This window comes from Rhinatrema bivittatum, chromosome 16 (genome assembly GCF_901001135.1).
Source record: "Rhinatrema bivittatum chromosome 16, aRhiBiv1.1, whole genome shotgun sequence".
In the NCBI taxonomy this organism is placed as follows: Eukaryota; Metazoa; Chordata; class Amphibia; order Gymnophiona; family Rhinatrematidae; genus Rhinatrema; species Rhinatrema bivittatum.
In genome coordinates this window covers 44688945-44703658 of record NC_042630.1, presented here as the reverse complement: position 1 = coordinate 44703658, position 14714 = coordinate 44688945, and the positions used below count along the sequence as shown (strand labels likewise).

General features: G+C 42.1%; 1 protein-coding gene across 1 annotated transcript; it reads right to left on the bottom strand.

Annotated features, from left to right (window-relative positions):
- Positions 1–13583: 13583 nt before the first annotated feature.
- Positions 13584–14549, bottom strand: LOC115077576 (olfactory receptor 5B21-like). The gene has a single exon (XM_029579872.1). It carries the CDS (start codon positions 14547–14549, stop codon positions 13584–13586), a length of 966 nt encoding a protein of 321 aa, XP_029435732.1.
- Between the last annotated feature and the right edge of the window lie 165 nt (positions 14550–14714).

The window sequence follows — 14714 nt, the reverse complement described above, 5'->3', positions numbered from 1 at the left end:
TAATACTACCATATGCAACTTTCTGGGCAGACTTGATCTACCATTTTTTCTGATGTCATTTATTTTGTTACTATGTAAACACTGATTTCAATTAGAGATCTGAAGATGGTTTCTCTTTAAATGTCATGACCTTTTATATGACAAGAGATATCACTGCATAACCACCAAGAAACATTCTTCCCTCTCTCCGTATGTTTAAGTTGCTGGTGCTCTGTTGAGGGTACACCAGATCAATTGTGATTCCTCCTAAATTACACTTCAGATCCTGCCACTCTAAAAGTGACCCGATTCTCAGGTTTATTGAGGTAATGGGATCAACTTTTGAGCTTCTACCCCCAAAGACATTACAGAAAAGCAGAATTTGTTTTATAAATCTAGAATGAACACATTTGTATCTGGACCCAGTGATTAACTAGTCAAGAAATTATTCATTCACATGAAAACCCTGCTTTTAGTATAAGTACTTTTTACAGTTCGTATCAGAGGAAGCTTGATATTGAAAAAAAGAATTGAGCAGATCCTATAGTAAAGTAAAGTCTGCTGCCATTACTTGCCTTCTTGTCCAGTGAATGCTGCGTCTCTGGAATGAATGGCTTGGAGTGTTTAAGTAGGTTTATATGCACCTCTGGGATCTGATCTCCAGGCACACAGACCCATGCTTTTCTTTTCTGTATCTTTAGACTTATATGACACCTAACTCACATAGTGATTAGTCACTTGTGTAAGAAATCCAGGATAATCAAGCTATGAAATAATCTGATTTTCTGGGGACTTTCAAGGGGGCAAGTTTCAAATGTTCACTGTGGGGATAAAGGTCACAAATCTTTGCCTATGGATAGGAACCGAGTCAAAGGTAAATGTGCAAGTCTTGCTTTCCCTCTGAATCTTGCCACAGAGACCAAGCACCAGTAGATGTTTGCACTGTTTTGTAGGGATGTGCAATCATTTTTCCCAGATTAGTCAATTTCAATGAACTTGCCTAATTTGGAAAGGTTCAGGAGAATGGAAAAATGATTGAATTTTTTCCAAAATTTCAGAAATAATTCATTTTCAGGTTAGCCGGGTTTGCGCTACCTCCCAGAGAGTGCACACTAACTCTGCCACATTAGTGCACACTATCGGGAGTTAGCACACGCTAACCCTAAAATCTGGGCCCCCCAAAAAAACAACCCAGAACCGGGGAAAAAATGAAATTCCCGAGGGGGGGCCCCGAAACAAAGCCCGACACGAAAATTAAACCCGAAGCACATCTCTACAGTTTTGTTGTTGTGAAGGCAGATTTTCCACAGAAACAAACTTATGTAGCTACAGTCCAGGGTAGAAAAGGTCACAGTTCACAAAGGGGTAGATTTTACAAATTTGCGCACACACGTACATTTGTTCGCACACCAGGCGCAAACAAGAGTATGCGGGATTTTAATAGATACGCGCGTAGCCGCGTGTATCTGTTAAAATCCGGGATCGGCTCACGCAGCCTGCCTCCGTTCCCTCCAAGGCAGCTCCGAAATTGGAGCGGCCTCGAAAGGAACTTTCCTTCCACCCCTTCCCCCCCCCCCCGCAACTTCTCCTCCCTTCCCCTACTTAACCCACCCCCCCAGCCCTACCTAAACCCCTCCTACCTTTGTTGCACAAGTTACGCCTGCCTGAGTCAGGGCTGGCCCGGCGCGCGATTCCCAGGCCCAGAAGCCATTTCGGAGGCCTCAGCCATGCCCCCAGGCCAGAACCATGCCTGTGGCCCCGCCCCCAAATGACGTGCTGCTGCGACACCCCCCCCCCCCCCCCCCAGGAAAGCCCCGGGATGTACACGCGTCCCGGGGCTTGCTCGTGCCTCCGAGCCTACTCAACATAGGCTCGGAGCGTGCAGGGAGACCTTCGGCCCGGTTTTCGGGGAGTACGCACGTATCTTATGCCCATACCCCTTTGAAAATCTGGCCCAAATTAAGCATGTTTAAAGGCCTTTTTAATGACACAAATAGGATAGCCATGTGCAAAAATGTTTTTCACCATCACACAGGCATGCATAACAAAATCTTCTTGGGAGGAACACAGGTGGTAAAGTCACAGGAATTTGCCTGTAGGAATGTTATATCTAAGGGAATGTGGGTGGTGGCTATTAAAGTGGAGGGGATTTTTTCTGTCAGAGAATTTTCTAGAGAGGGAAGTAACCACTACCAGTAATAATAGAGAGGTTAATATCAAGGAACCTGAAGAGACAAAGATCCTAAACCGTAAGTTAGGGTCGCAAGAATTTAACCAATCAAAGAAGAGGAAAAAATAGGATAATAGAGGCAGACCAAATTAAAAAACATTATCATATATAGCGATGACAAGTCAAGATGAACTGGTAGAAAAAGGAAGCATAGAGAAAGCAAGATTCAAAGAAATGTAGAAGAAACTTACAGACATTAAAATATTGGGAGCCAAGGTAGCTTCACTGATTTATAAGCACTGGCATGTTTAATTACCTTCAGTATCCCACACGCTTCCCTTAATTGCATAAATTTGAGGAAGCAATCAGATTTATTGGTAAAATCAGTTTTGCTTGATGTGACTGAAATGACAATGCATCCTATGTAAAAGGTCACTCCCCATGTGGTGACTATTTGTTTTGTACATTGACAATTAGTAGAGAAACATGGCGGGATGCATCACCTGGATAAGTACATATACAATGATGAATATGACCAATTGTACATCTTTATAAGTGTTATATGTTATCATCTGCCCATGTACAAATTATATGTGGGAAGAACTAAGCATTTGATAAAGATGGAACACTGTAGTTGTATTTCTAAAAATAAAATACAAGCTCAGATTGTCCAGCACCGCTTCATACCCATTTATTTCTTGTTTTCTACTGGTGTATTATTGATCAGGTTAATCCACTGAACTTCCTTGAGAATATCTGCAACCACATAAACTGGTGGATCAAGTTGATATCACACAGTTATACTTTCAAAATGCTTTACATAAGATCCTTCAAGAAAGTATTTTAAAGGAACTCTTGTCTTGAAAGCAAAGGAAAATTCTTTTCATGGGAAAAACTAATTGATCTGAAAGTCCCATTTCATGATTCCTCCATCCTTTCTAAGAAAGAGGTATTTTTTTATGCTGCTATTTACTGCCTTGGAGACTCCCACCATAATCATTTGTTCTAGAGCATTCTTTCCTCTGAAAATATTTGCTTTTTGTGCATTAATAAATATTCCTCAAAAGACAAAAATGAAGGGGAAATATTCTTAAAAGCTGAGATAGAGTGAGATAGTGTGTCTGGTGCATTAAATGCTTGGGTTATAACCACTCTTTATTTAAGTGAGTGTACCAAGTTAATCGGATTGTAACTGCTGAGTGTGCTGTTCATGATGGCTGCCACCTTGAGCCCCTGAAGCAGACAGAATGTCAAAACACTGTCAGTGTCTGGCTATTTTGAACACCAACAATGAACTGCCAACCAGGCTCTGTGAGCACTGTGGTGCCGTTAAAACACATAAGATGCTGCTGTTTTCAACTCTGGAGCATTTGTAAGAGGGCACTTAATGTGATATGTTCAATAAATATGGGCCAAGAAGTTCTTAATTTATTTAAGAGAGACATTTTTAATTGCATTTAAAAAACAAAAAATAGAAAAACACAAAAATTATTGAGTGTCTACCTACAAGTACGTTTATTACAATCCAATTAACTTGGTTAACTCACTTAAATAAGGAGTGGTTGTAACCCAAGCATTTACTGCACCAGAAACACTATCTCAGTATTTTAAGAATATTTCCTCCTTATTTTTGTCTTTGGAGGTGCACTATAGAGGGTGGTTTTTTAGGCTTTTTTGGTGGTCATAGAACATACTAACATTATTAAATATTTCCAAATGATTTCTGTGAGAGGAAGGAATTTGCTTGCAGAATTCAGCTGTCTAAAAATTACCTACCCTGAATGTGGCAAAAATCCTAATATAGTTCCACTTCCCACATAGTTTTACCTGCACTGTAGTGGAGTTGTTCACATGACAGTGTTAGGTTGAGGAATAAGCAATGCACATACATTTTCATTTTCAAAATTGTGCATGTTATTTTTTTAATGCAAATGACAGGAAGCTACAGACAGATGATCTTCACATTTCCCATGCTGCCCAGGAGTCCAAGCAAAGCTCATCCTACTTTCTTTGTAGGCCCCATGCTAAACCTCCTACTTCCATGTTCCTTTGTATTCCCAAATCAACCAGCAGCTAAGATCCAACTGCAAGGCTCAAAGGTGCACATAAGCCAGCACTTTCCATCCTTCCCTCCCTCACAACTCTCCCTCCTCACTGTATATCTTCTTTTCACCAATAGTATCAGAACTAAAGTGGATGGAGAAGGGGATGAGGGAAGGATATGGCTTGAGCCTGGGCCAGGAACCTATGCTATCATGACAAACCTTGAATCAAGACCCAGCTGCCTTTCCAGAAAATGTATTTATTAGCAATTTCTCTTTTCTAAATTGTCAAAAATAAAATATTTCATGTGCCTTATATTAGGATTTTTCTCTAAGAAGGATTTGTGCAATGCCAGGTCAGAAAGGAGAAAATCCTTAGTCTTAGACATTGACTAGATTCCAAATGTCAAACGGGTACCTTTCAAAAATGCTTCTTAATCAAAATTGTTGACTTTATTCATGATTTTTTTCAGGGCTACTTTTAAGTTTATTTTATTTATTCATTTTCTCTTTTTTCTATACTGTGTTTTGTCAATCTAAGTTATTTACAAATTTTACATACATACAATTTTAAAATAAATAACATACAATAACAATACAAAATAATATAAAACATACAATAGGAATAAGTAACTCTTGAACTTCCCCTCTAAGTCCCCTTGCTGCTTAACACTTCAGCCATGTCTCTTTACTTTTAGATATCATTATAAGCCTCCTTAGAAAGCCAAGTTTTTAAAGTTTTCCTAAATAACTTATGTTCTCTCATTAGCTGTAACTCCTCCAGCTCTGAATTCCAGGGTACTGGTACTGGTTTGTTCACATACCATGGGTACTGGTACTGGTACAGGGTACTGGTACTGGTACTGGTTTGTTCACATACCATGGTCAAGCTATCTTCCTTCACTGAGCTGGTTACTAAAAGACCTTTGTTCACAGACCGTAGTTCCCTTTGTGGCACATACCACTATAATCTGGATCTCAAACATCCATTTTCCAATTTATAGAGTACTTTATGTATTACTACTAACTAGGGATGTGAATCGTGTGATCGATCGTCTTAACGATCGATTTTGGATGAGGGGGGGGGGGAATCTGATCGTCTTAGTTTTTTAGGTTAAAAAATCATTTTATCGGGGGAGGGCGGGAAAACTGGCACACCAAAACGCCAAAGGTAGCGCCGGCACCATTTTGCCCTCACTATGTCGACATAGTGAGGGCAAAGGTAGCACCAGCACCATTTTGAATATTGGCAAATCGGCCCGAGTGCAGAAGGTCGCTCCCGGACCCCCGCTGGACTTTTGGCAAGTCTTGTGGGGGTCAGGAGGCCCCCCCCAAGCTGGCCAAAAGTCCCTGGGGGTCCAGCGGGGGTCCAGGAGCGATCTCCTGCACTCGTGACGTCAGGTCACAGGAACCAAAATGGCGCTGGCGCTACCTTTGCCCTGTCATATGGTAAGGGCAAAGGGCCACCGGCGCCATTTCTCTTAACGCAGCCGTGGCCCGAGAGTGGGAGATTGCGCCGGGACCCCCCCACTGGACCCCAGGTAATTTAAAACATTTTGGAAGGGTGGGGGATTTCTTTTAAAGGGTCGGGGTGGGTTTTAGGGTTGTTTTGGTGTGCCGGTTTTCCCGCCCTCCCCCCCTCCTCTGATTTACGATTTTTGACGATAAATCGGGGGAATTGTTATTGTATCGCGGCTCTAATGATTTTTGACGATTTAAAATATATCTGACGATTGTTTTAAATCGTCAAAAAATGATTCACATCCCTACTACTAACACTTTAAAACAGATCCTAATAGATACTGGTAATCAATGAAGGTCCTTAAGTACAGGCATATGTTCATTAGAGATGTGAATCGGAACCGGAATCTGATCGGTTCCGGTTCCAATTCAAATCTTAAAATTGTTATCGTCCGGCCCGATTGGGTTTTTGTTTATTAGCTGCGCATGAGCCGATAATCAAAAAACACTCCCCGACCCTTAAAAATCGACCCCTTAGCTTCCCCCACCCTCCCGACCCCCCAAAAAAACATTTTAAAATTACCTGGTGGTCCGCTCTCAGGCCATCGACTGCGCTAATAAAAATGGTGCCGATGGCCCTTTACCCTTACCATGTGACAGGGTACCGTGCCATTGGCCGGCCCCTGTCACATGGTAGGAGCATTGGATGGCCGGCGCCATCTTTAAAAATGGGGTGGGCGTCATGTGTCCCCTGGCGCCCGTGGGCCATGTGACACGGGACGTTTTAGTATTATCATGAATAACTAACCGAAAATCATCAAACCCCAATTATAGCTTTAATCAACGCAATATACGCAATTTGAAGTACACAGTTTTCACCAGCTTACAAATGTGATCTTTCATAACTAATTTGCAACCTAGCTGGACTCCCAAGTTACATACAACAGATGTTAGTACAAGATCAGTTCCTTCAAATGACATCTTCGACACACTGGCATCATGCAAACACTATTTTGCCAACAATATAATTTCGGTCTTACATGGTGTTCAATGTTAACCAATTTGATTTAACCATATTTTTATTATTGACAAATATTATTCTAGCATTTCAAATGCATCCTTTAGGGAATCCTAAATTGGAAACCAAAATTGAATATGATCTGTGAACAACTGATACTCTACCCCCAATTTTCCCAATACCTGGCATAACGGTGCAATATAAATATGAAATATTGGGGGGGTCAGGAGACCCCCCCCCCAAGCTGTCCAAAAGTCCCTGGGGGTCCAGCAGGGGTCCCGGAACGATCTCCTGCTCTCAGGCCATCGGCTGCCAGTAACCAAAATGGCTGATAGCCTTTGCCCATACTATGTCACAGGGGCTACCGGTGCCATTGGTCAGCCCCTGTCACATGGTAGGAGCAATCGACCAATGGCGCCGATAGCCACTGTGATATAGTGTGGCCAAAAGCTATCGGCACCATTTTGGTTACTGGCAGCCGATGGCCCGAGTGCAGGAGATAGCTCCGGGACACCTGCTGGACCCCCAGGGACTTTTGACAAGTCTTGGGGGGGTCAGGAGGCCCCCACAAGCTGGCCAAAAGTCCCTGGGGGTCCAGCGGGGGTCCGGGAGCGATCTTGTTGTCGGCTGCCAGTAATCAAAATGGCGCCGATAGCCTTTGCCCATACTATGTCACAGGGGCTACCAGCGCCATTGGTCATCCCCTGTCACATGGTAGGAGCACAAGATGGCGCCGATGGCCATGTGACAGGGGCTGACCAATGGCACCGGTAGCCCCTGTGACATAGGATGGGCAAAGGCTATCGGCACCATTCTAACTCTGAGTGAGGCAGGCACGCCGGGCACGGAGGGTCAAATCGCTCGCGGGAGCCCGCTGGACCACCAGGGATGTTAGTAAGTCTTGGGGAGGGATCGGGATGGTATGGGGGGGGGGATTTGTATTATAATTAATTGTAATGCTTGGGGTGGTTTTTAATTTAAAAAAAATAAAATGTGCCCCTCTTCCCATACAAACCCGAAAAACGGATTTTCCCCGAAGTTCGGGGAAAATCCGTGTTGGGTTTTGGGGCCCCTGAATCACGACGAATTAGGCAATTTCTTTGAAATTGCCTAATTCATGATAAACGAATGCATATCTCTAGTAGTTTGTGCTGTGCTATATAGGTTACCCCATGCTTATATGTTTCCAAGACCAAAAATGTCAGGGTCAGGGCCCTGGTTATTTGCTGTTTGAATCCAGTTCCCGGTTGTCCCCACATTCTTATCAGTTACCCACATTAGCCCTCGTTGATTGCTGTTGAATCCAATTCCCTGTTATGCCTTGCTGTTGGAGCAGAGAGCAATGTTTGAGTTGCATCAGTGTTATTGGTTAAGGATAGTAACCACTGCATCATAAAGTTACCCCTATAATTTTTTCCCCAGATCATAAACGTCAGGGCCCTCAGTTGCTGAAAAAATCCATTTCCCCTTTTCCCCCCTGCCGTTGAAACAGAAAGCAATGATGGAGTTGCATTAACAGTATCAAGGCTTATTGGTTAAGGGAAATAACCGCTGCTCCATCAAGTTACTCCATGCACTCGTTTTTTTCATTTCCATCCTTTAGCCTTTAGGATTGCATGGTATTTATCCCATACCCTTTTGAATTTTTTCACTGTTTTGGTTTTTACCACCTCCTACAGAAGGTCATTCCATGCATACTACTCTCTCCATGAAGAAATATTTTCTGATATTGGGTCTGAGGCATCCTTCCTGGAGTTTCATTTCGTGACCCCTAGTTCTCTGAAATGCTCCCTGTTCCACGTGCAGGTCCCCAGAAGCAGGCAGAGCTCCAGAGTTTCAATGCATGGATGAGACAATGGTGCAGGGAAGAGGGATTCAGTTTTGTAAGGAATTGGGGAAACTCTTTGGGACGTGGAAGACTTTTCTGAAAGGATGGGCTTCACCTTGACCAGAGTGGAACCAAGCTGCTGGCACTAATTTTCAAAAAGGAGATAGAGCAGCTTTTAAACTAGAACAAGGGGGAAAGCCGACAGTCACTCAGCAGTGCATGATTCGGAGAAATGTATCCTTGAAGGATACTAATGAAACAGGAGAGTTAGGTCATCCCAATGGAGAGGTTCCAATAAAAGCAAATGTAGTCCATGGGCCTATGTGCCTATATGTAAAATGTCACCTGAGCTAAAGATTTCCAAATTATCCCTAACAACTGAAAAGCAGGTTGTTAATACAAACAAAAAATACACTTTGAAATGTCTGCATACCAATGCTAGCTGTCTAAGAAGTAAGATGGGAGAATTAGAGTGTATAGCAGTAAATGATGAGATTGACATAATTGGCATCACAGAAACTTGGTGGAAGGAGGATAACCAAGGGACATTTCTATATCAGGGTACAAAATATATCGCAATGACAGAGAGGATCAACTTGGTGGGTGTGTGGCACTTTATGTCTGGGAGGGTTTAGAGTCCAATAGGATAAAGATCATACAAGATACTAAATGTTCAGTAGAATCTATGGGTAGAAATCCCATGTGTGTTGTATAAGAGTAAAGTGATAGGAGTTAGGGGTGTGCATTCGTTTTGACCGCATATGTAAAACGCAACTTATTATTTTTTTTTTAACTTAAAAAAGTGATGAGGCGAAAACGATCGGATTTCCAACTTATTCAACATAGCTATGTTGAATACGTTGGAAATCGCGATTGTTGATCCTAAATAAAAATGTAAACCCCTCACCCTCCTTAATCCCCCCCCCCAAGACTTACCAAAACTCCCTGGTGGTCCAGCGGGGAGTCAGGTTGCCATTCCTGTATTCCTTTGCGAGGAGCACGTGACGTCCGTGTCATGTCGGAGTGACGCGGACGTCACGTGATTCCCCGCGCGTTCGCTCCGGGACCCTCGTTGGACCCAACTGGAACTTTTGGCCAACTTGGGGGGGTCAGGAGGCAAATATTAAGGCATTTAAATACTGAAGCGATTTTGGCGGGAATTAACCTTGCACTTTTTCAAGTTCAGATACTACAACTTTCCGATCAGGACATAGTCCCTGAAGCAGCGCAACCGCGAAACGTACGTTGGACTACAGGAGCTCTTAGTTGTATGAGCACCCTTATTCGGAAGTTTATTTCATCTATTCACATACAACCATTGGAGTATCTTCGCCTATAAAGCACGGCAGCATTGAAGACAAAGATTTGGAAGCGCGGCGGCGCTCCGCACAAGTAAGGAAATTCCGCTTCAAATATATTTACTCTAATACCATCAAAAATATTTTATTATAAATGGACAAAAAAAGATAAAAAGAGAAAATTCAATAAAGTAGTGAATTGAAGTAATTCAAAAGACTTTATCGGACGGATGATTAAAGATGACCCGTTGTGGTTGAAAGCGTGGCTTACTGCCTAAATCAACCAAGGGTGGTATGATGGTCCATATTTCTAGATAAATTCTATGCACAGAAAAAAATAAAAAAACTTTTGGTTTTTGCGACGTCTTTTTATGAGATAAGTGTGGTTCGTTGCATGTTCATCATTAACTGTTTTTGTATAGTAGATTCCAATTAACCCAATATTGACTGGGTAAATGTAACATCAGGACTTGCTAGAGATAAAGTTCCTGGATGTAATAAATGGCTGCTTCATGGAGCAATTGGTTCAGGATCCAATGAGGGAGGGAGCTATTTTAGGTTTAATTCTTAGTGGAACACAGGATTTGGTGAGAGAGGTAACAATGGTGGGTCAACGGGGGACAATGAGTAAATCTACAGTTCTAACACTAAATTTTAAAAAGGGAAAAGTTGATAAAATGAGGAAAATAGTTAGAACAGAATTGAAAGGTGCAGCTGCAAAGGTTAAAAATGTTCAACAGGCATGGACATTGTTTAAAAATACAATCCTAGATGCACAGTCCAGATGTATTCCATGCATTAAGAAAGGTGGAAGGAATGCAAAACGATTATCAATATGATTAAAAGGTGAGGTGAAAGAGGCTATTTTAGCCAAAAAACATCCTTCAAAAATTGTAAAAAGGTTCCATCTGAAGAAAATAGGATAAAGCATAAGCATTGACAAGTTAGCTGTAAAACATTGATAAGACATGCGAAGAGAGAATTTGAAATAAAGTTGGCTGTAGAGGCAAAAAATATTAATAAAAACTTTAAAAATATACGTCCAAAGCAAGAAACCTGTGAGGGAGTCGCTTGGACCGTTAGATTAATGCTAGCAGCTGCCACTTACTCCTCTGTCCGTCGTCCCTTCAATTTTGTTTGTCCATACCTTCATCACCCCTTATCAGTGTCTCTTATAATAATTACACATACTCCATTTTTGGTATAATATGGCCGCAGCTTTTATTTTAAACAACATGGTAACTTTTCTGGATATCCAAGCCGGTAGCATGTTTCCACCACTGCCCGCCTCATGAACCAGACAAGGCAGCCTGAGTCTGTGGGCCCCCCTTATTATTCTCCTTAATGTTAGGGGGGTTCATTTTAGTCCTTTCACCAGCACCCCTTTCAGTATCTGCTTCCCTCATCTTTCTGGAATTCACTCCCCACTTGTTTTCTAGAAACATCTGAAACATATTTCTCTCTGTATGTTAATTATTTTACTATACTGTTATTTATTTCTTTATTTTTTTGCTTACTTTGAGAATAATGATCACCCAGGTCTAATATGGTATGGTTTGTAGTACATGGATTAATATATGTGCTAATTTTGCAAACATGCAAAAAAACCCAACTAACTGAGAAATTCAAGCAATATTTTCATCAATAACAAGGGCAGCTATCTAATTTACTTTCATCTTTGGCTCAAATATTTATAGACTCATGTGACTCTCTACACTTAGATGGTAAGTGTGAATCTGATGAATGCAAGTTTGAATCTGAATATTTGCATTTAAGCAGGATCACACAAATCCCAATTGGGCACCCATGGAGCTTCAAGTCTAGGCATAATAACTTAGATTTATTAGACTTGTCTCATAGCCATTCTCCAGTTGACTTTCATTATTCAACTGCCCCCTGTTCAGATGGGGGTCAGATTTAATCCCCCGCCTTGTTCCCGAGCAAGGGGGGGTGTAAAAAACAAAAACCTACTCTTCAAATTTAATTAATTGTACCCCTCCACCCTCCTGACCCCCCAAGACTTGCCCAACCGACCCCACAAGACTTACTGATTTAAAATGTTGGTATCTATTCAAACCAAATCACACTACCTCAACACCTTTCCAAGGTGAGTAACTGAACTGAACTTTTCAACCTTTTTACTTAGGTATACACTGCTCCTAGCTTATTTCTAGCTTCTGGCTACTTTTGTTGTTTTGTTTGTTTGTTTTTAATATACACAAACACTCTAACTTGTGCTTACTAGCTGCCTTACAGACTTATTAAAAATAAACACACTATCTACTGCTTACTAGCTGCTTTACTGACTGACCATTTAAAAATACAGTCTAACTTCAGTTTATTTGCTGCCTTACTGACTATTAAAAGCATAAACACACAAACACACTAAATAATATTCCTAAATAGTTAACTTCGCCCCAGTACTTTTAAAAAAGAAAATGTCCCAAGCAAAAACTTACTGATTCCTTCCAGCCACCAGCAAGGTGATCCTCTCCTCTCAGTGCTCCCACTGATGGAAGCAGTGAATCATTTTATGAGATGTGCAGACAGGAGATATTTTAAGGCACCCCAAGCCTGATGGACTGGCTCCAGACAGAAACAACTTGACATTTGGAGTCACATTTTCTGTATAGTTAATGACTCTTAAGAATATGCCCTGAGCTTTAAGTCACAGGAGTGATGTCACAATGCAGTGACATGAGTGATGTCACAATAGGCTAATTTATGTGTGATGTCACATGTGGTTGTTACTCACAAGAGAAATATAAAATTTGTTCAAATCAATGTCCCCTGTTAGGTACATGAAAGACCACTTACATCTTTCTTTACCAGGTGCACTCTAGCCATTTTGTGGATTATGCAAGACCCTTTAAGGGAATTGTGGCCCAGTACAGAAGGACTGGGCACAACTAATGGGAAAAAAGGAGTTAGTGGTCTTCCATGCAAAGGGAATATTGGTTTTAACTAATAGGAATGATGTCATGTTGAGCTGTATCCCTTACTTGTGATATCACATGGGACTGTATCTATCAGCAGTGAGTTATGTTGGGCTGTATCTCACAAAAGTGATGTCACTTGGGGCTGTGTGTCACAACGGTGATGTCTTGTTAGTCTGTATTGCACAGTGGTTATGTCATTAGGCTGTTTCTCACAGTGATGATGTCATAGTGCTGTAGAATTGACAGTACTTATGCTATAATGGAGTGTGTAGAGGCCTGAGAATACCAAGAGGAAGGAATTTACTGATCCCAAAGATTGAGATTTGACCCTCCACAGGGTTCTCAGTGAGATTATTTCTGGATCATGAAGGAAAGATCCCTCTCTGATTGGAAGGGTTTGTATATCTGTGAATCTTTTCTTGAGTCAGCTGTCTAAGAGTTGTGCTAAGTTGCACTGGAGCATTCTTTCTGGTTTCCCTTTTGGGCCCAATCAGAACCAGGGTTGGAATCTGGAACCAGGAGCCTTCCTTCACAACTAGGATGCAAGTTTTCTCCTATTTTATTATTCCCCTTTCCCCACCAAGCCCAATGTATTTAGTCTGGTCACTGTAATCTCAGACAGAGACCATGTGGCAGGGATCATTCTGGAACTAAAAAATCTTGGTCCCTAAAACCGGCCTTGAGCAATGACCACCCCCCCCCCCCCCCTCCATGGGGCTATGAATGCTGCCTCTACTAATACGCAGCAATAGCTAACTTGAGAATGGAAGACCCAACCCAGGGATTGAACCAGAAACTTTAAAGGGAGCGACATCTTGAGCCTTTCTAGAAACTGGAGTCTCCTCCTTCTAATAACCTGCCTTGATTTGTACATCATGTGGCTTCTTAAGCAGCTTCCCTATTACTTTCCTCAATGCATCTTTCACCTCCTTATTTCTCAGACTGTAAATAATGGGGTTCAGCATGGGGGTGACCGATGTGTAGACCACAGACAGGATTTTTCCCTGCTCCTGGGAGTATGTTGAGCTGGGGCTCATGTAAATTGAAAAGAGTGACAGATAATATATGGAAATAACGATGAGGTGGGAGGAGCAGGTGTTGAAGGCTTTACGCTTCCCCTCTGCAGAGCGGATCCTCAGGATGGCTGAGATAATGTAGGTGTAGGATATAAGAGTCACAAGGAAGGCAGGCACCGATAACAATGCAATTTCAACAAACAATATAGTTTCAGGGCCAGCCGTGTCAGTACAGGAAAGCTTTAACAGTGGCATGAGCTCACAGAAGAAATGATTGACCTTGTTAGAGCCACAGAATGAAAGGCGGGTGACAGAGGCTGTGATTGTCTCAGAAGGTAGAAAGCCAATGATCCAGGAAGCGGCTGTCAGCAGGACACAGGCTCTCTGATTCATGATGACTGAATAGTGTAAGGGGTGGCAGACTGCAGCATAGCGATCATAAGCCATAGCAGTGAGAAGGAACGCCTCAATGCCAGTGAAACCTAGGAAGAAATACAGCTGCACCATGCACCCAGCATAGGAAATGGTCTTATTGCCTGACAGGAAGATCTCCAGCAGTTTTGGGATGACAGTGGAGGTGCAGCAGATGTCTGTGAGAGACAGGCTACAGAGAAAGAAGTACATGGGAGTGTGCAGGCGGGGGTCAGCATAGATCACTGTAATAATCACAAGGTTCCCCAGCAGGGTGATAATGTAGATGACTAGGAAGACCAGGAAGAGAGGAACCTGCAGCTGGGGATTATCAGAAAGTCCCAGAATTATAAATTCTGCCACCAATGTCATGTTTTCAATGTCCATTTGTTCCTTTTTTCTTGTCCTGTGGGTATAAGAATAAATTAGATATGACATATGTTTCGTACAGATATCATTGATCATTACAGATGCTGCAATGTGTGGCCAGAAAAAAAGGTCACTGATCTGCACCTCAACAGGTATCACATTAAAGTCACTCACTGGGCATTG